The sequence below is a fragment of the Parasteatoda tepidariorum genome, chromosome 2, assembly GCF_043381705.1.
Source record: "Parasteatoda tepidariorum isolate YZ-2023 chromosome 2, CAS_Ptep_4.0, whole genome shotgun sequence".
NCBI lineage: Eukaryota > Metazoa > Arthropoda > Arachnida > Araneae > Theridiidae > Parasteatoda > Parasteatoda tepidariorum.
In genome coordinates this window covers 98,071,456-98,094,772 of record NC_092205.1, presented here as the reverse complement: position 1 = coordinate 98,094,772, position 23,317 = coordinate 98,071,456, and the positions used below count along the sequence as shown (strand labels likewise).

Sequence of the window (23,317 nt, the reverse complement as noted above, 5' to 3'; positions counted from 1 at the left end):
TTACAAGTAGTGAAAAAGTTTATGAAAATATTATGATGAGTCCGAGCCTACTCGAAAGCTTTTTTTTTTTTTTCGTAAACGAGCCCGAACCCACGTCGGGCTTAAGATAGCTTATAAATGAGTTTTAATCAATAGAGTGATAATTACGATAGAGTGTTGCGAAGTTTTATTTTGCACCAACAAACACTCTGTATCCATTTAATTACCAATATGTTACGGTATTTATGAGCTGAATACAAAGGATTTGAAAATTTTATCTTTTAAGTAAATTAGGACATCGTCTTTGCATATTTCCTTATAATATTTCCTTTTTATGTGAATTAGTATATGTTTTACTTAAATCTATTTATCTTTGTAAAGTAAAAGAATAAAGCATTTCAATTTGAAGTGGTTTTAAAAATAATAACTCATCATTTTGATGTTTGTGACAAATTTTAAAATCTTACAAATGCTGCTTCATATCACTGTTTTCCAAGAATGTGTCATGTTGTCAAGGAGATTATTTATTTAATACGTTTGTTAAAAACATAGAAATCATTGATATTTCAAAGCGTGTTGTAAAAGTTTTGGTTTTTTGAAACTATGATATACGTATAGTACAGATAATTGAAAACCATTCAAAAAATTAATATCTGCATGAAGATTGAATTTTTTGTAGTCGCAAACACTCGACTCAGTATTTTTCTACCTAAATTTATTTCAATCATCAATTTTGGAAGCAGCAGAACGCACATTAGATTTCTGACTTGATGTTATTCAATATATGTTATTACCACATGATATCGCTCTCCAATGAGAATGCGACTGGCAGTCATAATCTTCAAAATCATTTGATTTTTTAGCCATAAATCCAATGAAATATCTGCAAGTAACGCAGTGCGGGTATCTCTATCCTGATTGGTTGTTGAAACGTGGCATTTGCTTACGTTAGCAAGTATTTTTTCCATTCTATTTCGAGTAAGCCAAGACCGTTAAGTATCAATTCTCCTAAATGACACATTCTATATTCTTACACTAAGATCTCAAATATTTCGCAATAAATTTCGTACATAACACGAAGTCAAGTGAAACATAAACAACCTAATTACGCATCGAAGTTGCCAGGTACACAAAACAAAAATATATCACTGTTAGAATAAAATACACAAACAAATAATAAATCTAACTTAAGTAAAAGATATTCCAACAAATTCGATGAGCGATACGGCGGTGTATTTAATAAATTTTACGTTAAATAACATCATTACTTACGTGGAGAAAATTAGCTCAACTTTAACTCGCCATTTCCTTTCGACGTCCATAGATCCCATGTGGGGGTAACTGGGATCTTCTTCTTCTTCTTGCAGTGTAAGTACCCAAGTCGAATCAAGATTCGAAAAACCGTTTGAAGCATGAAGTTAATATTGCAAATTTGAATTCTTGATTGCCATTTTGTGAGGTTCAAATAACTATTTAATTTTAATATGGTTAAGATCCAGATTTTGACATCATCGCCCAATCAATCTATTACATCCTCGCCCAATCCATCATCCTGGAAAATGGTCATTCAAAGAACTACGAACGATGATACCCCAATGAGGTGGTGCACCATCTTGTTGCAAAAAGACATGTGACTGAAGCTCTTCTAGTTGTGGAAATACGAAGTTTTCCAACATGTCTAAGTATACGACTGATGAGACCGTCTTTTCTGTAGGCGAGGAGGTCCAATTCCTTGGCCACCCAGATCACCTGATATAATGCCGCTGGACTTTTTTCTTTGGGGATTTATAAAGGACAATGTTTACAGGAGGATCGTGTCGAACATTGATGACCTAAAAACCAGAATTACAACCGCAATAGCCTCTGTGGATGCAGACATACTTGCCGCTACCTGGCGTGAAATAGACTATCGACTTGATATTCTCCGTGCGACGAAGGGGGCACAAGTGGAAGTTCATTGGCAAGGGTCATGAAACTTTTTGAGTCTATCTAACTATTTATGTTATTAATTTTAATCTATCTTTATTATTTCATGAGTTATTAAACATCAAAATGGGTCGGGGATTTCATAAACACCCTGTATATGTTTTTTTGCTATTACTCAATACATAAGTACTGCAGCAAGTTAAAAACCATCTGGCTCTTCTACAGACGAAGAAAAAATTTCTTTTGTATTTTCTAGTTGTATTTAATTTTCAATAAATATGTCACAGAAGTACTTGTATAAACTTTTAAGAAAATACTCTGCATAAAATTGCAGCGACTTAATTTACAGTCCTTTTTTTTTTACATTTTGATCTCAGAATATAAAGTAGAAATACATTTGACATAGTATTTTAAAATTAAATTATTTGTGGTATACATCTCAGCTGCTAGTTATTTCCTCGTGACAGTATGTTGTTAAGTGTTTGATTATACACTTTTTATTTTGTTTAAAAATATTTGCATTAATCTCTCATAAGAACAGTAAAAGTTACAAAGTTTATTTTATTTTCAACATAAAAACAGTATCAAAATTCAACGGTGGCTAACAGACTTAACAGTTGGACAAAAAGAATGCCAGGAAACAAATTTAACAGTTTAAATAATATTGTTGACATCAACCCCCTCTATGTCGCTACAGAAATAAACAGATACTTAACTTGAGCAAAATGGCCGAAAAAAATAATTAAAGGCACAACCTTACGACAACATACACGATTTTTAAAAAAAGTAAAACAATTTAAAACATTAGTCTATTTATTTGCAATCATGTACAATTTGTCATTTTACATAATTAAGAAAAAAACTAAAATCTTTTCGCGTCTTAAAAATAATTGGTTCAGGATTACCATTCTAATCTGGAGAAGAAACAAATTTCCTGTGTTTTTCCTGTAGATATTATGCACAATATATTGAGAGGAAACACACTATCACTGCGCTTTTGTGTGAGTTACACTGTACTAACCATACTAAATTTAATGAACGGAGAAACTTAGAGAAAAAAGGTACAGCTGAACATATTTAAAACAAATATAATGCTAGAGTAAATGAAATAGTTTAGTATAGCTGAAATATCATCCGTAAATATGCCGTAGATAGCGCTTTGAGTGATCACCATTTCTTAAAAGACGAAAATAAGAAACAAAATTCCCCGTATTTTCCCAGTCTGTACAGGAAAACTAAAAATTCCCCGTATTTTCCCTGTTATTTTAGGTGATTTTTAAATTCCCTGTATTTTCCAGGTTTTCCCTGTGGAGTGGCAAACCTGTTCTTTCAGTGGTTCTCATCCTTTATTGTGGATCAAAACCAATGAAACGGCTGACACTGCTTTTAGGAAGAATGTCACATGACCATCCCACAGAAGCAATTGTTCACATTAAATATAAATTAACAAGATAAAACCCTTTTAAACAAATGCACAAATCAATCATTCAATAACAAAAGGAATATTTTTCTTCTGATAAGACGCTGCAAATGTTTCTTTTAATTTACAAAACGGGGAATAACTTTGTTTAAATTGCACAGACAATTCATTTTTCCTATAGTAAACTCGGAATAGAGATCCAACTGATTGATTAGTTGCATCAGGNACAAAATAGGCTTACAATGGAATCTATGCAAATTGAGCGTATTAAAAAGTGATGACTCAAATTTGCAATTCAAATTTTCTTATTTCTTAAGAAAAAAAATTCCCTGTGTTCAGAATCTGAATCTCCCTCGGGCAGCAGGTTGTCAACCCACCTTGTTCTGGAGTGTTTTGCAATCCTTGTGGATAATGAAAGAACAGCCTACATCTACAAAATTACTGTGATCTGTGTCACCGTGGAACAACTGGTATGCTTTCTAGACAAACTCATATATGTTGTCATTTTTTCCAACTCATTAAATGCTCTTTACTCAATAAAATCTCTGAACAGTCCCTCTTCTGGTGATAGATTAAATTGTCCTATCTCAATAGCTTACAACAATAGGAAAATCTGTCCTCACCAATGGGATCCTTTCTCACTGTGGAATTAAAGGCAATGAAATGGCAATGAAATTTTCACCAATGAAATTTTCACCAATGAAATTTTCACCAATATTGTAGAAGCAACTGATGCAAAGAAATTCCAACGAAACATGGAAGGTTTTCGTGCCAAATAACATCACAGACTGGGTGAGTGATGAAGGGTGGCTCAGTTCAGGCTTTGTCGCTTACTTATACAGGTTCAAAATGGCTTCTGATCCATACTGCTCAATATGTCGAGGACAATTTGTAATCGATTGCCACCATGTTCTTCATTGCAGTTCTCTTCGTGAAGCAACTATTGCTGAGGGATTCTGGGAAGCAAGGTGTCGAATGAGGAAATGACTGTTTTTAATTATTTCTATCTTTGTTCTTTTGAGTTGTGTTCTTTCTATCCATAGTCAATCCACACTACCATTAGAAATAAAATAAATATTTCATCAGACGTACTTTTTATTCAATAAATCTTTTTTGATATAAATTTTTACTGCGCGAAGTTTTAACAAAGTTCAAACTAAGCAAATATATAAATAAAGATTAAATAATATTTTGCATAAGACCTTGAAAAATAAAAAACCGCAATGCCAACTACATTATTAATAAAGTCAAGCCATGTATATGGCCATTTTCTGTTTCTGGTTCATTTCCTGTTTTAGAACTTAATATTTAAAAAAAATTTCCCAGCCTAAAGAAAAGTTTTGATGGAATGAAAAAATGGATGTGAAAGTTTTAATGGAATGAAAAATGGCATTTTTCTAATTATTTTGAAACAAGACATTATTGAAATTAGGCTACATATTGGGTATTATTATGCAAAGCAATATTTTACTGTAAAAATATGAAACAATATCCTATTCAATAATGAAAGTTAGTCTTAAACTAAATTGGAAAAAAATGCAGAACATAATTCGTAATATACAAAATCTTGCAAGGCAAAGATGTTGTAAAACTTTATAGAGATTATGAAATTACAAGATATATGTCATAAAATTGCCATGTAAGTGGATCAATGAATGAATACCTTTAGGTTGATTTAGTTGATTCATTAGTGACTGAATAGCATATAAAGCTTGAAGTTCTAGATTTTCATTATGATCTATATATCGGTACAGGATAGAAGTCCTTTTTTTCAATTTTGCAACATCTAATTTACACCCAGAAGTAGTATCTAAAACAATAAAAATTATTTAAGCAAGTTTTCGAAAAGAAAAAGAATAGAATTGAAGGGATATGTACAATTAAAAAAAAACCTTTTATGGCATTTTTATGCATTGCAGACACCAAGGCACGAATAAATTTAGGTTCTGTACATTCAGATACATTGGCCTGAAAAAAATTAAACCAGTAGAGCATTGCAAAAGCAATTATAAATTTATAGGAAGGAAAAAAAGCAGAAAAAGTAAGATAATGCATGAGCAGAGCTTGATAATCGAAAAAAAAGTGTAATATTAATAATAGAGTGCGTAATATCGCAGACGGAAAATTCAATAAAAAGTATAAGAAATAATTATAAGACACAAAGAACTGCTGAAAAATATATGACTACATAAAAATTGCATTTATTTTGGTATTAGGTAGCCAAAGTTAAGCAAATGATTTAATATAAAACCCAATTTGCTTAATACATATTTCTGAAAGTTCTTTTTATCTTATTTATCAGATATTGTACCGTCATTCGGGGCTACTTTGTGCAGCGGGGACTACTTTGTGCAAATTCGAATTTGGCATTTTTCAAGTGCTGCTATTCAGTATTATGTTTATTTCACGTTAAAAATGTGTGGAATTTGAAGATAGAAGTCTCTTCTATTACTACAAACATTTTTTCGAATTTTAAAACAATCTCAGAGTGTGTTTCGTTCATCCAATGTCAACAACTTTCCGAGGACGTCGGATGTCGAAAAGTGTGCGTGGAAACTTTAGCTGTGAAATGCAAAGACGTTGATAAAACAATTGTCGTAAGTGCAAAATTTTTTATTTATATATTAATAAACAATTATATCATGTTAGCGTTAAAAAAATTTGAAAATTAATAACAAATAAACGGAAAATGAAAAAAAATGCACTTTGGGGCTACTTTGTGCAAAGTTTCATTCGTTTTTTTTTTCGACAGAAAAATGGTCAGACGTTATAAAAAAATACCTGGAACGAGAAACTACCGTGATTACACTTTAGAAAAGCTGCAACAATGTTTGCAAGCAGTTGCTGGTGGTATGTCGATTGCAGAAGCTTCTCGGAAGTACAAAATCCACAGAAATACTATCTCTAATAAAATTCACAAGAAACACGTGAAACTTCCTGGTAAACTATTATTTTTCTTCTACAAAGATTTTTCTAATGAATTAATCAAACGATTTAACACATAAAAATATATTTTATAGGACATCAGGTGATTTTGACAGAAACTGAAGAGCAAGTTCTGTCATGTTCATTCAAGCATGTTATGTTCAAATTTATCAATATTATAAATGTTAATGAATATGTAATAATTATTATTTTTGAAATTTCATCCATTTCAATGTTCAAAAATGTATATGGTTTCCTTTTGTTTAAACTCAAATGTTTTGAAATAAACATTCTTTTTAAGAAAAAATTCTTTAAAAAAAATGGTTTTTTAACGCTGAAAATTATTTTCAAACTAATATCTTTACATATCTTGATGTTTTTGTCTTTAAAAATGTCAACAATTAACTTTTTTAACAATTTTATATCAATATTTTACTAAAAACATGATTATTAAACTGAATTCCTATCGCTGCACAAAGTAGCCCCATTTGGGGGCTACTTTGTGCAAGGTATGTTTTGACTTATTATTCATAAATATTACATACAAATAATGCCAATATTGATCAAATTGACTCGTCTGAGTCCAGTTATGAATATAATATTGATAAATTTTACTAAAGTTTGAATTAACATAGTTCTTTTACATGTCAAAGTTCAAAAACTGCACAAAGTAGCCCCGAATGACGGTAATACTTTTTCTAGTCATAAAAACAGTTTTGATGGAAAAATTGGAGAAACATGGCCAATTTCAGAATCAAGTTATTAAAAATTATAGCACATATTTTGTTATTTTTTGAAATAAAAACATAACTTATATATGCAAAAAAAATTAAAGAAAATTTATAAAAATTTCAAATATATTTGGGCATTTCCAAAAACAGAGATTATTTTTATGCCATGAGAGATATTTTATGAAATTACGAAAATATCACCAACATTAAAATTTGCTAAGAACGATATAAATACCTTTTTATTTTTCTATATTATATGTTAAAGCATTAAAGTTCTCCTTTTAATAGATTTCTATACTTTTATAGTACTATCAATGATTTTCAATAAAAGTACACATTTTTGTTAGCACACTTCATATTCATAATTTTATATAACTAATTAATACAAGAAGGCTTCTCACCCTCTTTTTTAAAAAAAAATCATGAAACGTTATTTAGAAAGTTGCAAAATAGAAAGCTATTTATTTCAGCTTTCTCTTTCAATTATTAAATACATGATTAAAAATTGAATTAATTAATGAATAGTTAATATTGTTTCATCACACTTCACTACTTTATTTTGTTATTATTCAAAAAGTTTATTACTTTAACCAACATGTCATGAAGAATAAATAATAAAAAAATGCATATTTAGCTTTACTTATTTATTCCTTTACTCATTACGAATCTTATATTGTCAAATTTTAAACTCAAAAATAAAATACATAAACTTGCATCTATCCAATCAAATATTTCTTCACTTTCGTCAGTTTTTTCAAGCAAATCGAGGAGATTCTTTTCAATCTCTTCAATCGACATTGGTGTGGTAGACTTTACTTTAGTAGGACAAATTGTGAATTCCAATTTCTAAAAGAAAGTAATACATCACAACTATGCAATTTCAAATTGTTTCTTTTCTCACTTGTTTCTCAAAACCACACTACTTACATGCTTTAGAATAAATTCATCTATTTTAGCATCATCCCCTAAGAAGTCAGTCCACTGTAGCTTAGATTCTCGCCACAGCTCTCCAAGTTTGACAGTTCCCTGATCAAAAAGGAAATTTCAATGATTAACGTAAAACTAATTTGGACACATTTATTACATTGAATTGAGAATTTCGGTTAATTTTCTTCATCCCAGGCTAACAAACCATTCATATACACTACAATAAAATCTCAAGTAACAATCAGCAAAACCAAATTTAATTGTTATAACGATTTACTGTTATTAATCAATTTATGTTATTGTCTAGTAAAACTTAGCTCAACTGAGAGAGTGAAAATAAGTCTCAATCTTTTTCTCACTTCCAGGAATTCTTAAACAAACTCTGCCAGCCATAAAACATATCAGATGCTGTTATATTCCATATACCTAATTATTCACCTTTATGTGACCATATCCTTGCAAGATTTAAATGTGGTATATGTGCATTAAATTGTGAAGTTCAACCATTATACCATTCTAAAAGCAAAAATCTAGTCTTTACTTTCAAGACACAATTGTTCATGCTTTATTCTATAATAAAGTAGATTTCATTTCTACAACACCATCTTTCGAAAGCGATATTTTGAGCAGTTCAAATTTCATTTTGTTATAAGAAAATTTTAAAAATCATAAAATATGTAGCAACAGCTAACTAAAATACCGAAGCACAACATGGATTTAGAATGGAATTCTTGTGTATCCAGAGTGCCTATGAGCGATTACTTAAATGCACATTTAGAACACCATAAAAATATACAAGAATTTTGAAACCATTATTCGAAAAGGGTGAAATCTGAGATACATCTACTTAGCAATTCTTTTGTAACGAATCGGACTGTGGAACAAAATTTAAAGTGTATAAACCGCAGGTCAGTAACTAACAGCCATAAGCATAAGTCAGTAAAACAACAGCCTCAGAATTTACAAAATTTCAAAACATGTGCCTGCTGCGTTAGTTATCTAAATAATTTATCAACTTGGATTGTAATTAATAAAAAAAAAATTTTAAACTTAATATTTTTCAAAAACTTTACATAATCATGATAAAATAACTAGTTTCTAATAAATATCGCAGAGAAAATTGTGAATATCACACATTTTTTGTAATTTATAATGACTATCGACACTGCAAAGAAAAAAAATATCTTCTTAAAAGATGGAAAATTCACTTTTTACAGACCCTGAATAAAAAAAAGCACCTTTAAGGGCTTTTAAAAAACGTAAATAAAAAATAAGCACCATAAAAACACTACGCACCCTGACAACTTATTGAGGTAACCGGGTTCTATGTTAAACAGAGAAAATATGTGCTAAAAATTAGGATAGATAAAAATAACAAAACAGATTGCTAACTCTTCTTTTAGCTGCACAATGCAGGGTTGCTGATACCAACAGTCCAGCTGTCGGGGAAGGAATACAAGGTTTTAGGACATCTTTAAGAACATCTACAGTAAATTTGTTATCTTCTAGAATAGGCTCAAGGATCTCTCCAATGTACTCCCATATCATGGGGATATCTAGTGCGAATTCATCTATCGACTCCAACACAACTTCGAACCTAAGAAATAAAAATTTATGAAACAGGGCACTGTAATTAATAATGAAAAAGGAATTAGAAGAAGATAAATCACCTAAGACAGTTTAAAGTTGAACACACCTTTAAACAGGGTTCATACAAAGACAAACAAAAATCAATGGAGTCAAAGATTTGAAGACTTAACGATAATATATGTTAAGTCTTTTAATATATGCGCATTGCTGCCAACATGGATAGGAAAAAATCCAGTAGATTTGATGAAATAGTCATGATAATTGTTGAATTCTGTTATTAAATATTTTACACATAGGGAATTTTAGGGAGTCACAAAATTAATTTCCAGTTATGATTGAAATTAAACGTACGTGAAATATTATGTATTATGTTTACTCATAATTTTGAATATTAATAGGCAGTTAATTCATCAAAGATAGTTAAGATTTGTTTTAATTAATTCTGATTAAAAATAAACTGAACATTTTAGAACAAAAAAAGTTTGAACTGATTTTTAATAAATGAGGTTCATTTTATTATGTATTAGTAATACTTATTTAAATATTCAAGCAAGCAACCAAGCAATAATCTGTGCCAAAATTCTATTTTGATAGGGATTTTTTTAATGAAACTTACTCAATTTTAGGGAATTTTCTAAAATGTACAAAAATCAGGAGAATTTTACTAAACCAGTAGAAACTAGCAAAATCCAGTAGAGTTGGCAGTAATGCATATACAGCTATACATATGCATGTTTATATATTTTTTACAACGTAGTAAATATTATAAAAAAAATATTCTTCTATTCAAAGGAAAAAACTTTATTTAAAATTTAAACAAAGTTTCATTCTTAACTCTTAACATTTTATTACATGCATAAACCCCACTTGCTTAGGAAAGAAAAGAAAAACAAAAAATGTCATTACATCCCTTTCAAAATCAACCATGCAGCAAACAAGTATTAATTTATCATGGCCGTTTAACTATTTAAAAATGATTTAAATTTTTTTTTTAAATTTATGCAATTTTACTTTAATGTACTGGACATACTGCATGGTCTTGAGCTACCATCAATGTTCTGATAAATTCTAAACTTAAATTATTTTTTTCTACGAACATAAAATTTTTGGCAGATATTGCAACAAATTTAATAATAGGTTTAAAAATGTCCACTTTATAATGTATCCAAAACCGAAACTAACGGTAAGTCGAACTTCCGATACGTCGAAGTTTTTCGTCAGTCCTATCAGATTCGAGTTATTGCGAATTCACTGTAATAACATTAATTGAAATGATAGGTATAACCAAAACTGTTATACTCTGCATCTGCATGCTTATAGATTTTTAATTTAAAAAAACAGAGTAAAGAAAGAGTTGAAGCAATAAAACAAGTGAAAAAAATACAAAAGCAAATAATTTTTTTTCTTTTTTTTTCTGCAGAGTTATATTCTAGAAATACTTTTCTTGTTCATCGGAAAAGAAAGAAATACTCAGGATTTTTCTGTTCTTCAAATTCGCCAATGACTGCCTTGCTTCAGTTAGAATTTTTAATTGATAAAAAAAAATAATAAATAACAAAAATTATGAAATCACAGAAGTTTATAAGATAATTCGCTCTAGAAATGATGTTTTCTCTTTCCTTTTTTTAAAAAACACCATAATTTTTAAGGAGAACGATGAAAACATATCATATTTTAATAAAATATGACTGTGAGTGGGGATTTTGTTAGAAATTCAAATATTTGGAACACCGTGAAATTGGGAAGTGGGAATTCCGTTTATAAAAATTAGATTTTTCGGCGACCTAAATCCATGACTTTCCATAATTTTTTTTAAAAAAATAGTTTAAATCCTGACATTTCATGACAAATTTTGATCAGTGCGAAAATTCATGGTGGCCAGATACCCTGGCACTACCATAGGGGTGCACAACCATTTTGAGTGTAGGGCCACTTGCACAGCAGGTTGGCTAACAAAGGGCCGCACATGTATTTAGACATGTTAATGACAAATGTAGTAATGTTTATTTATACATTAGCGTTCTATTTTTTTTATCAATAAACTTAATATATTTGTATATAAGTAATATATTTGTAAAAAATTAAAGGTGTTCCATTATTAGAATTCATTCAAAAATAAAAAAAACTTATTTATTTATTTATTTTTTACAAAAAAAATAAATTGCTATTTTTATCATATGAACAATAGATTTATCAAAATAAACATTGAAGAAAAGAAATGTTTTGTTTTATCATATCATGCAATAGGAAAATTCATTTTAGAATTAAATTCTAATTAATAAAAGAAAACTGCAATGCCCACAGAATGAAAGTAGAAAAAAATTTAGTCATAATTAAGTAATATAAATTCAAATTAAATATTTTAATTGAAGAAAATTTATATGTTTTAAACAAAAGCCTAAAACAAAAACAAAACTGTGATAGTTCAAAATAAAATTCCATGCTTACTTTGTAATGCACTTTATTATTTCATTTCATTAATTATTAGATTTTTTTATATCGTAAACATTTTCCTTCTTTTTATCGAAAAAGATCACTTAAGCAACAAAAAATTGAAATCTAAACTACAAACAGTGAGCAGTTTAGAAATTCGCGTTTTCTGTCACTTTATGAATTTCTCAAGTTGCAATAACGTTGCATTTAAATTAGGGATGTAACGAGTATTTGGCTCTTTTGTGAAAAATTCAGTTGATTGAATGATCAGTCAAATATTCGGAAGAATAATTTTTAGTAATGTATTTTTCAAAGTTTTTTTTATTTTTGAATTTGTATAGATTTTACTTTAAAAAAAAAACATATAACAGACAATTAAATAGTACAAATAACAGACAAGTCAATTTTGTCATTTTTTCGATTCTTTGAGAATTGAGAAGGATTTGTTTCCATTTTTTGCCGTTTTTATTATAACCCAGCATTTTAACAGAATGTCTTATACTATTAATTTAGTATCACTCTTTCCCTGTACTGTAATATAAATAACCAGTAACATAGAAAAGTGTGATTTTCAGTATTTCACGCAAGTTACAAAACTTGCGTGAAATCAGAAACTAAGAAACATTTGTGTTTTCTGTTTTTCATTTTTTAGGCATTTTTATTATGACTCAGCATTTTTTTTAAAAATAAAGTTACTAATGAAATTTATTTTATAACAATATTTTTTCTTCTAAAATTATGGCAATGAGAAAAATTTAAATTGAGATTTTCATTTAAAAAAAATTAAGAACGTTTTCTCTAACTTTTTATTCTCTTTAAATAAAAAAAACTTTATTTAGACGTTTTTATTATAACGCATTAATTTTTTAAAAGCATTTCTGTTGACTTGATTCTTTTTTCTTGGCTTTTTCTGGTATTTGGAAAACTGAGATGTTCAGCTTTAAACTTTTCTTTCAAAAATTAAGATTGATTTTTATGTTCTCTGTTTCGATTTTCGACATTTTCACAAACGTTTTTGATTGGCCTTATATTTCAGAGTTAATTTATGAATACGTTTCTCCTGGAAATATTATTCTGAGCATTGAAATTTTAGTTTCAGTGTTGTTATGCTGCTAAAAGATTTTGCTATTTGGCTCCAAGTGTACGGCGTTCAGTCGATTTTTTTTCTTCTTTTTTTGCCGAATATTTTATTTTTGACCAAATCACAATTCATTACCACATTCGAACAAATCATATTCGTTGCGGAAAAAAAAGAAGGAAAAATAACTAGGATTTACAATATAAAACTGTACCGAAATACCGTATCAAAAAGTGATTAGTTAATTGCGTGATTAACAATCACGTGTCGTAATAACATCATAGTTAAATAACAGGATCGTCAAAATCATGTGGAAAAGTATAGAAATAATTGGGAAAAAATATATTTATGCTGAACTCAGCACGAATAAAGCGTGTCAAATGCACGATTTAAAATTTGCATTTCTTAATAGAATAATTGGAATTTTTTATAATACGTGGGAGCGCATAGCAATAACTGACGAAAAAAATTTTGAAAAAAATAAAGAATTGCAAAAAAAAAGATAAAATCGTCACAAATAAAGTGCACCTAAAAGTGATTATTTAAATGGCCGATCTGAAACTCGCGTCGTAATAAAAATTCAGGATTTTCGAAATCACGCAGAGAAGCGAAATATTCGTTTAAAAAAATCATTTATATTTACGATAAAATCGGCTTAAAAAAGCGCGTTAAACGTACATTTACTAAAGAATCTGTTAAAATTGATTGTGTTAAAACGTGATGACTTAAGAGTGCGATTAAAAATTAACATTTTAAAAAAAAAAAAATTGTGTTTAGAAGATCTCGTGGGCCGCACTTCAGTATTCGAAGGGCCGCATTTGCCCGCGGGTCGCAGGTTGTGCACCCCTACACTAACAGGTGTATTTTAGCAGAAAAGCGAAGGATTCTCTTCCTGTCTTAGTTACAAAAAACTTAGCATTACGATAATCTAAGAGTTTTTAAGGAGTATTTAGTAGCTCTATATTTTGCAACTTTTGTACTTTCAAGTACTTCTTAAGGAGTTTCAAAGGTATATAAGAATTGTGTGCACCTTGCCTTTAAAGGGAAATAGCTTAGTAAGTACTGAAAAGATGCATTTGAAAAAAAAAGCTAACTGTAATTCTGTGTAAATAATATTTAAGATAGAAATACTTGACATTACTGTAAAAAATAGTTCATAAGCATGACATTAAAGTTTTAGTCTTAAAATTTTTTGATGCTCAATTTGATTATCAATTAAAAATAAATTGAATATAAAAAAATTCTGAACCTACCCTTTTTTATAATAATCGAAGGTGATAATATTTTGTTTGACTAAGTTAAAAAGTAGTTGGCCAAGGGAATGCCGTGCTGGACTAGAGCGCTCTAAGACTTAGTTGATTGCAGCATTGATGAACAAATGAATCGTACTGGGAGAAGCCAGTTCCGTGACACACCTGATTGCTTCCTAAAAAAGTTTTTAAAAAATGATTGGCTTATAAATATATATTCTCAAAGATTAGAAAAGAAGAGGAAAGGATCCTAATTCAAAATAAATTGTAAGCAAAGATAGGGTGCGTAGCCAAATTATTCTACAAAAAATAAGCCCTTTTCTAGCACTCAAAAATATTTTTAAGCACTTAAAAATATCATAATTAGGCAAGTTTGGAAAGTTTTTGACAATTGTCGGTTTTATTTTGTTTTAACCGGCCGTCATGTCAAAGAATTAAAAAACTTTCGGCATTGTCAAAAATCATGAAATTTTGAATCATGCGAAACGAATGGCGTTTTCATACGCTACCGACTGACTATACGTCGAAATAGATTGGGGTTGAATTAATCGTGAAAACGTTGAATAGAACAATGTGAACTGTGTCCTTTTGCATAATTTGTAGCGAAAATCAACATGGTAAAGGAAAAATCTCATTTTGAAAACGGGAAAATCAAGCACTTTTTAAAAACGCTAAGCACCCTGAAAGGGATAACTAACTTTTCCACCAAAAAAAATTTTTAAAAAATAATTTTTTTTTTTACTGTATTGAGTATCTCATATTTAACAACACTATTCCATTTAATTTAATTATGAGAAAGCTATCAATTAAAACCTTAGTTCCTTAACATTTAAATCTTTAACATAATCAATTAAAATCCTTAAAATTTAAATTGTTAGAGAAAATTCTTTCCCAATACATTCTTTCAGTTTTATAATGAAAAATTATAACTATATTTCTAAATTAAGACTGAAAGTTAACTCTAGCATACCTCAAAATCATTATTATGTAAAAACTCATCAACCAGGGGCCTAGCTTTAACTTCCATCTGATCTATATTATATTCTGGACCTTTCAACGTAAGTTCTGGAAATATAAAAGGTTAGAGGTTAATAACCAATACTTTATTGCTAACATCAACAGCTTTTGAAAAAGTTAACACATAAAAAATAAGAAAAATCACAAATAAGCGAACCCATTGAATCAACTCCTTTGCCATTGAGTTGGGATTCAGGATTCTTTTTCATTTCAGTAGATTTAGTCTCACTAGAAGTACCATATCTAACCAACTCTTTCACTGACTCTATCACATTATCTCCTTCCTTAGAGGCAGATGGAGTTTTTCTTAAGACAGGAGGCAGCTGCGTATTTTGCCCATGACTTGATCCACGACTTGATGCAGCAGATCTAATGAAAAAAAGAAGGTGAATTTAAGTTACATGATGAAATGCGAATGCTACAAAAGATCCCTGCGGCAGAACTTTTTCGAGTTATCTGCGACTAAACTGTCTAGCACTAATATCTTTCAGCAAGATACTTTTAATAATAACAAGCATATATGTTACTAATTTAAAGTAACAAAAGAGCTGCGTTTATAATAAAAACTGCATATTTTTTTAATTGAACATGAAATTTTTCTTTATCCTGACATTATGGGTGATATTCTCGTATTTTGTAGGGAGGGGGGAAGCACAGATTATTTGTGCGTTTTTCCAAATTATCAAATTTCGTGAATAATCATCACAATTTTAAAAAAAATCATGAAATCCGTATTAGTAATTACCGAAAAAAGATAGAAGACGAAATCACACGAATCGGACTCTTCAAACGCGTGTTTCGTTTCGAGATTAGGCTGTTGTAATAAATAATATCGTTTAAAAAATATCGGATTTAAAAACTATGGAGAAACCAATAGCAATAACCGCCAAAAATTCTATAGAACTATTGCCTTAAAAAGTAAATACTCAAATGCACTATTCGAATTTTTTCATATTGTTTGTAATATATCGGGAAATTTAAAAAGCGCATGAAAATCAATATCAAAATGCTGAAAATACAATCGAAATATTACACTGATTTATGTTACTATCGGCCAAAATTGAGCACGTAAAAAAGTGATTATCCAAATGCATGATTCAAATATTACGTGCAAATTTCTGTAGAAAAGGAAAGTAAGATTCTTAACTTTTCAAAAGAAAAACGTTTTGGCGAGAAATCTGTAACATTCTACGACAATGTCGCTATGATTCTGCCACGGAGCAAAAGATTAATAAACTATTAAGTTCCTCTTCTGTTTTCATTAAAACTAGGATTAGAAGTTTGCTCAGTCAAAGCAGAATATCTGTTTAAAAAAATTGAATATTTAACATGTGATAAAAAAAAATTATAAAAAATGTTTGTTATTTCTACAGGCACACACTCTTTCCATTTTTGTTATTTTTTAATCTTTTCACTTCGAGACTAGAATCTTTTCTGTTAAAATGCGCGTCAATTCGTATTTTAAAGAAAAGAAATTAAGATTTTAAAATCTGTGCACAAACAATCCAAACCACTTCCTTGTCGGGAAAAGGAATTATGAGAAAATCTGCTCAGATTGAGCATCTAAAGACTAATATGGATTTAAGACCGAGTCATGGCTGTTTGGAAACCAAATTAAAAAAACACGGGATTTTAAAAATAGTATAGACATTTTTAGCAATAACTCAAAGTGCAAATCAAATACTGAAATGAGTTTGTGCAAAATTTGCAAGCGACACTTCAAAACCCGTGTAGTAATCAGTACAGGGAATCTGCTAAATCTAGAATTTTTAAATCCATGACTTCGACAAAACACTTTCCATGACTTATGCAGGTTAATACTTTATTACTCAATATAGTCAAAAGAAGATCGTAATGAGTGCAACTTTCTTCCTTAAAAATAATATTGTTTTATCTGCGCAATGCCTTAGACACTTTTTTTAATAAACCAATTTAAACAAAAAGCAATAAAAAGACATGAACAAAGAATAACAGTAAAAAATAACCCAGCAGTTGAAGGTAACAAACATGCAATATTTTAAAAATATATAATAAAGCCTCTTAAGAACATTTACAAAGCCAAAATTTTTTAATCTGATAAAATTCAAATATGCCATTTGCAAAAGGTCAATTCTAGGGATTGTGTTAATTTAATTTCAAAGAAACAAAAGTATCAAAATTATTCCATGTACTATCAAATCGCAATAAATATATATAATGAGAAATTCAAACTAAATAAAAAAAATACTTCAAACATAAACAAAAATATTATTTTCAAACTGAAATCATTTGTGCAATTAAATTTTACTAAAATTTTTTTAATATTTATTATGCTTAAAACATATTTGTTTAATAAATTTTCTGTTTCAATATACATATAAAAAATTAAAAGATATTAAATATATGCTTAATACGTAATATGTTTAGTAAGTTATATGGTATTAGATACAAGAAAACTCTTATAATTAAACACAAACACTTCANGTGAAGTACGAAAGTTCATGTCAACTGAAATCAAATTACAAACTTTACAATTACAATTTTAAAAAATACATTTTAAATCTTACAACTCTTAAACAGAAAAAATATTAACTTGAAAAATTTTTAAATCAAAACCAGCATTGTCAAAAATTAGACTAACAAAAATTTTACAGTTTTAAACATTTCACGTTCACATAGAATAATAAATTGTTCATATAATAGATCACGATGAGAGATTTTTACGATACTAATTACAATGATTTCTAAATCACATTGCGATGTTTGATATTTAAATCATGCGATATAAATCACGTTGCATGATTTATAAATAGTGATTAAAAATATCTATGTGCGATTTTTAAATCGAACAAAATCTGAATGCGGATTGTGATGTGTGATTTTTAATTCACGTTAATACAAAACACAATGTGTGATTTTTTAAATCACAGATAGCACGATATGATTTTTAAATCGCACTAATATGGATTAAGTTGAGTTATTTTTTAAAATTGCATGAGTGCGGTTCGTGTTTAGTAATTTTTAAATTGCACAAATGGATCTTATTGCCGAAATTTTTAAATTGCAGGAATACGGATCGAACTGTGTGATTTTTAATTCATGCATATTCAAATAGTGAGGTGTAATTTTTAAATTGAGCAAATATAGATAACGGTGCGTCATTTTTAAAATCGTATCAATGCAGATCATGATGCGTTATTTTTTAAACAATTCAAATGCAAATCACAATTTGCAATTTTAAAATCAAGTCAATACAAATCGCTGTGCAGGATTTTCAAATCGCCCGGTATGATTAAGGGCTCCAATACGAGGACGAACTGGGAGTTTCCGTGATTTTATTAGCATTTATCACTGAAAATTATGAATTTCCATGGCAATTTTTGTTCAAGGACGAAATCAATGAATTTCCATGATTTTCAATGACTTTCCAGGTGTATGGAGCTGGACAGCTAATTACAGAAAAAATACAGGAACAAGAAAGCATTGAATATAAATAGGAATCAATCACGTCAAAAACTAATTGGTCAATTGGAAATTTGCATGTATAATAATGACAAAGTATTAAAAATGATATAAAAATCCAAAACAATAACTGCCACGAAACAAAAGACAAACCATGTGAAATAAGCTGCAGGGAAATCAGTGGTACAAGACAAATATACAAAAGAGTTCATTCTAATATATACGTTTATAAAATAGCGTCGTAATAAAATAAAACTAAGGAAATTATGAATTAAAAAAACATGTAGAAATCTGCAGCAATAATTTCCGAATGAAAAGACAATGTGAAATATGTTGGAATCGCAGGTCTTTATAGGTCTTTAGGTCTTATAGGCAGATTTTATAGGTCTTTATTCCATGTGGTCTTGTAGACAATTTTTCCGCTAAGACATTGTTTGAATTGGGGATTGCAACGCTTGAATACGCCATCTGGGGAGAGACCGGTTTCATGCCTTTGGCCCTTCTCCCTTCCATCTCCTCCTCTTTTCAGTTGTATAGGAATGTACTACGATATTTTCCCATGTTCCCTTTTTATTTAATAAAAATATTTTTTTAAATTTCCGTGATGCTTTTCTTTAGAACTACGTCTAATATAGTTCTCCGTTCCATATAGTTTTCCAACTTAAAATATTTTAATCTATATGAAAATCAAGAGAGAAACTGACGTACTTTCTTCCTCTATGACTCTCCACACGCTACTGGTGAAAGCATGCGAAGTGTTGCCATAGGTCGAGAGTTCTGCTATGCGCCACCTGCAGCCCATTTCGATCGTCAATTTGTAAGCAGGACGAGATTTTTTTCTCTTTTAAATATGAAATTTTTCTAATACATTACAAAAAGCACACATTTGAGCTATCACAAAACAGGAAATAAAAATTTCGCGTAGGAGAAAGTTGGACAAAACAGGATACCATTATTGTTTTTATTTACTACGGAAACTCTGTCAAAGAGAACCACACATTATTTTTTTATAGCTACATCACTTATTGAAGCACAGAAAAAATATATTTTAAACTAATTTTAATGACTGAGAAATAGAAAAAAAAATTATTTTCCAAACTCTTACATATCCCGTTTTAGCATACCTGGGTTGGACAAAACGGGATAGGGTTTACGATGTTTAATTTTTTGTGTAAAACTAACTAAAAAACATAATTAACTGGCAGAAAACTGTAAAGCTAAATTTCTAAAAATTGTATTTATGAGATTTTATTGCTTCTAACTTTTTTTATATAGACTGTTGTTTTATAATTAAGAACACAAAAATTATGATGCTACATACGTTTTTAAAGATTTTATGAGTTTTCAAACATGAATGCTTATTCCATTATTTTCACTGTTGAGATGTGTCTGGTGCTCTCAAGAGGGATTTCTTAGCAGTCCTTTCTTCAATTCTCTTGGTTCATTCTTGTAGTTTATTCATCTTTTTGTTTTCTTCCATTTATAATCCACTTTTATATGGAGATGATGTTATTACTACAGTTTTCTTCTTTCTCTTATCAGCCATTTTTTCTTGGAGCGGTCTGTGGTGATCCATAACTATTTTTCCTTTTCTTTATGCGTCAATCACAATTTTCACGAAGTGAAACTTTTAATTTGAAACTGAAACACAAAATTGGGAACTGAAACTTAAATCTACTGTCTATCAAAATTCTAATCCAATAATATAATTTCTCAAATTAAATCTAGCCAATCATTGCACATTAAATGTGTGGCTAATTCATCTCTCTGGTGAGATCCGAACCGAACACAGCATCTTTCTCTGCTAAAACTCATTGCAAACGGACGTGTAGTCCTATCTCTCTCTAATTTTATTATTTTGCCATAGCATATATGTTTGTGATGTGGTTAATAAAATCTTAATGTTTAACCTGTAAACCTTCTGATATTTTAAGTGTACCTACACATCACAACAATCCCATAGGTCCTTTCACTTGAGGTATAGGTAGAACGCACTTTGGAAGGATAGAAAAGGGTAGCTTAGGTCAATAACAAGAGAGTATAATAATCCTAAAACTGCACACATCAGTCTGGTGTCCAACGCCTGGAGGTTCTTGCTGTTTGATCAGTGGTGAAGGACGATGCAATCAGGTGATCTGGGCAGACGTCAAGATTGCAGGGACTGATAACAGTTTTGCTAAACCCTTTAATGGTTGTTTCTGCAGTGGCTGCCAGTGAGTAGGCTGCGTTGAACAGTTTTGTAACCTCGTAAATTGAAAAGCACCTACCTGGATGGTTGAACAGCCACTTCCGAACTTCTTGTTCATGATATGTGCTCAGTGGAGCCATGAAACTGACATCCAGGGGCTAAAGCGATGAGTTGTATGTGGGGGAAAGGTTATGATGATTACATTATTTTCCCTTGACAAATTTACAAGTTCCAAACTTTTGGTGTGACTGTTGGGTTCCATCAAGCAGCAGCAGCACTGGGTAAGGTTGGAAAATTCTACTAACTTTTAAAACCAAACAATGAAGGTCTTCTTAGTGATCCAACCGGTCTTGTGATACACTTCAAACGATCCTGGGAAAACATCATCCATAAGTCTTGGATCTTCCTTCACTTGAGGAAATACAAACATAGGAGGGACGAACACCCCAGCTGCACTGATGCATGTTTCAACAGTAACCAAAACTCCTCATTCGAGTGAAGACAAGCTACTTACTTGCTTTTTGCCTCGTAGACTCAACACTTCTGAAGGCTTGTTTGGCACTGTTAGAATTCCTGTTTCATCAACATTATAAATATTACTTAATGGATAATTCAAAATTTCAAAAAACTGCTTAACTGCAGTGCGATTAAACTCTTTTGCTCGGGCCATACTGGTGGGTTCTGGATTTCGGAGGATAAGTTCTTTATGTCTGCCAAGAAATGATTACAACACACACTTTCCAGCCATTTTTTTCCTGTGTTACAATTATGCTTAATATTGCTTCTCTCAGCTAACTCAAATGCTAGCATTCGTATGTCCGTTAGAGTTATACCAAATAATCTCTCTTCTATAGCAAATACAAGCTCATGCGTTTTTTTTTATTCAGCAATGAATACTGTCTCATATCTGTCCAACTTTTTCACTGCTGCCAATTCAGGGGTCAATGCATTTGTACGAGCCTTTTTTATCTTTCTTTCAATATAGTAATAACAATAAGGTAGAAGTATTAGGATAACATGTATAAACATATCGAAAATAAAAATTTACTAACACATAGAAAATAAAAATTATTACCTGTTTGTGAGAGCTGTTTTCTCAGAATCAAACGAACCTGCAGGAGTCTTGGTACCACCACTGCTACTTCTTCCTGGTCCAAGCCTTATGCTATCTATTTCACGCTACGAAAAGAAAACAAGTTTTTCTATCTTCTTACTTAAGAGATAGAATTCTGATTATGTGACAACTTATTTAAATTAATTAAGTAAAACAATATTCTTCTTTAAAAACAAATGAACACAAAATAAAAATAGTCACTAGTGCAGAAGTCATAACAATGAAGTCAAGTTCGCTTTGTTTTAAGTTCCTGTAACCTAAAATCTTTCAAAAGCACAATCATTAGATTTTCTATATTTAATTTAATTGTTTAGATACACCTTATTAAATCAAAAATAAAATGGTAAAGCGATTAAGTGCAACATTTAAGTTCTCTATACTGAAAAATGCAAATTTTCCATGCCCCAAAATATTGTGACTTACAAACGTGTATATTTGTATATCTGATTTACTTTAATTAAATTAGTTTAAATAATGGTGGGCAAAGTTCATTCACTTATTAAATACATTGACATATAATTGTTGCGACAACTAAAATATTTTCTGGAACTACTGAAATTCCTTGATAATAGAAGAGTAAGAGTGAAACGTTAAATTTACTTCCACATTAAATATTCCAGAAAAATATCTTATTAATATAAAAGAAGTTAAAGTTTGATAACAGTTAGAATAGATAATAATTAAGCTATTTAACAGATTTTGTGAAAATAATGTTCATTGAGAAAATTTAGATTAAAAAAAATACACAATGCCATAAAAAAATAACAAAAAAATATCTGGTCCAAGTATATATATATATATAAATATATTAAAACAAAAACTATATTAAAACAAAAACTATATACAATTAAACATAAAGCTTTTTCAGGGTTGCCACTCAAATCTGGAAAAAAAATTCCCTGTGTTTTCTCTGTGCATATTATACACAATATATTAAGAGGAAACACTATCAATGTGCTCTTGTGTGAGCTGTATTATACTGACTATATTTATTAGTTTTAAATGCTGGAAAAACTGCTGAACATACTTAAATAATGCTATAGTTAATGAAATAGCTTAGTAAAGCTGAAATATCATGGTTAAATATCCCATAGATTACGCTTTGAGAGATCACCATTTTTTAAGAGACGAATAAGAAACAAAATTCCCTGTTATTTTAGGGGATTTTTAAATTCCCTGTATTTTCCTGGTTTTCCCTTTTCTCCCTGTGGAGTGGCAACCCTGTAATTAAGCTATTTAACAGATTTTGTGATATATAAATATATATTAAATCAAATTGTGTATATATATATATATAT

The 23,317-nt window shown here is 29.7% G+C and overlaps 2 protein-coding genes across 3 annotated transcripts in view; one reads left to right on the top strand and one right to left on the bottom strand.

Moving 5' to 3' along the window:
• Positions 1-23,317, top strand: part of LOC107446111 (eukaryotic translation initiation factor 4 gamma 3) — a 147,405-nt gene that overhangs the window by 118,524 nt on the left and 5,564 nt on the right. The window lies entirely within an intron of this gene.
• Positions 2,442-22,796, bottom strand: LOC107447447 (eukaryotic translation initiation factor 4 gamma 3). Its single transcript, XM_043056595.2, has 10 exons — positions 21,981-22,796; positions 15,434-15,645; positions 15,230-15,324; positions 14,263-14,435; positions 9,301-9,505; positions 7,909-8,007; positions 7,696-7,827; positions 5,218-5,293; positions 4,763-5,135; positions 2,442-3,574 (listed from the first exon to the last, which is right to left on the bottom strand). Exons 5-9 carry the CDS (start codon positions 9,454-9,456, stop codon positions 4,936-4,938), a joined length of 663 nt encoding a protein of 220 aa, XP_042912529.1. The 5' UTR covers positions 9,457-9,505; positions 14,263-14,435; positions 15,230-15,324; positions 15,434-15,645; positions 21,981-22,796; the 3' UTR covers positions 2,442-3,574; positions 4,763-4,935.

Bases quoted from the DNA above. Each gene is read 5' to 3' on its own strand.
- LOC107447447 (XM_043056595.2), bottom strand. From the start codon at position 9,456: ATGATATGGGAGTACATTGGAGAGATCCTTGAGCCTATTCTAGAAGAT. The intron at 8,008-9,300 runs GTTAGCAATCTG...CTTTTTGATCAG, and splicing joins ATTGTGCAGCTAAAAGAAGA to GGAACTGTCAAACTTGGAGA. The intron at 7,828-7,908 runs GTAAGTAGTGTG...ACTTTCTTTTAG, and splicing joins ATGAATTTATTCTAAAGCAT to AAATTGGAATTCACAATTTG.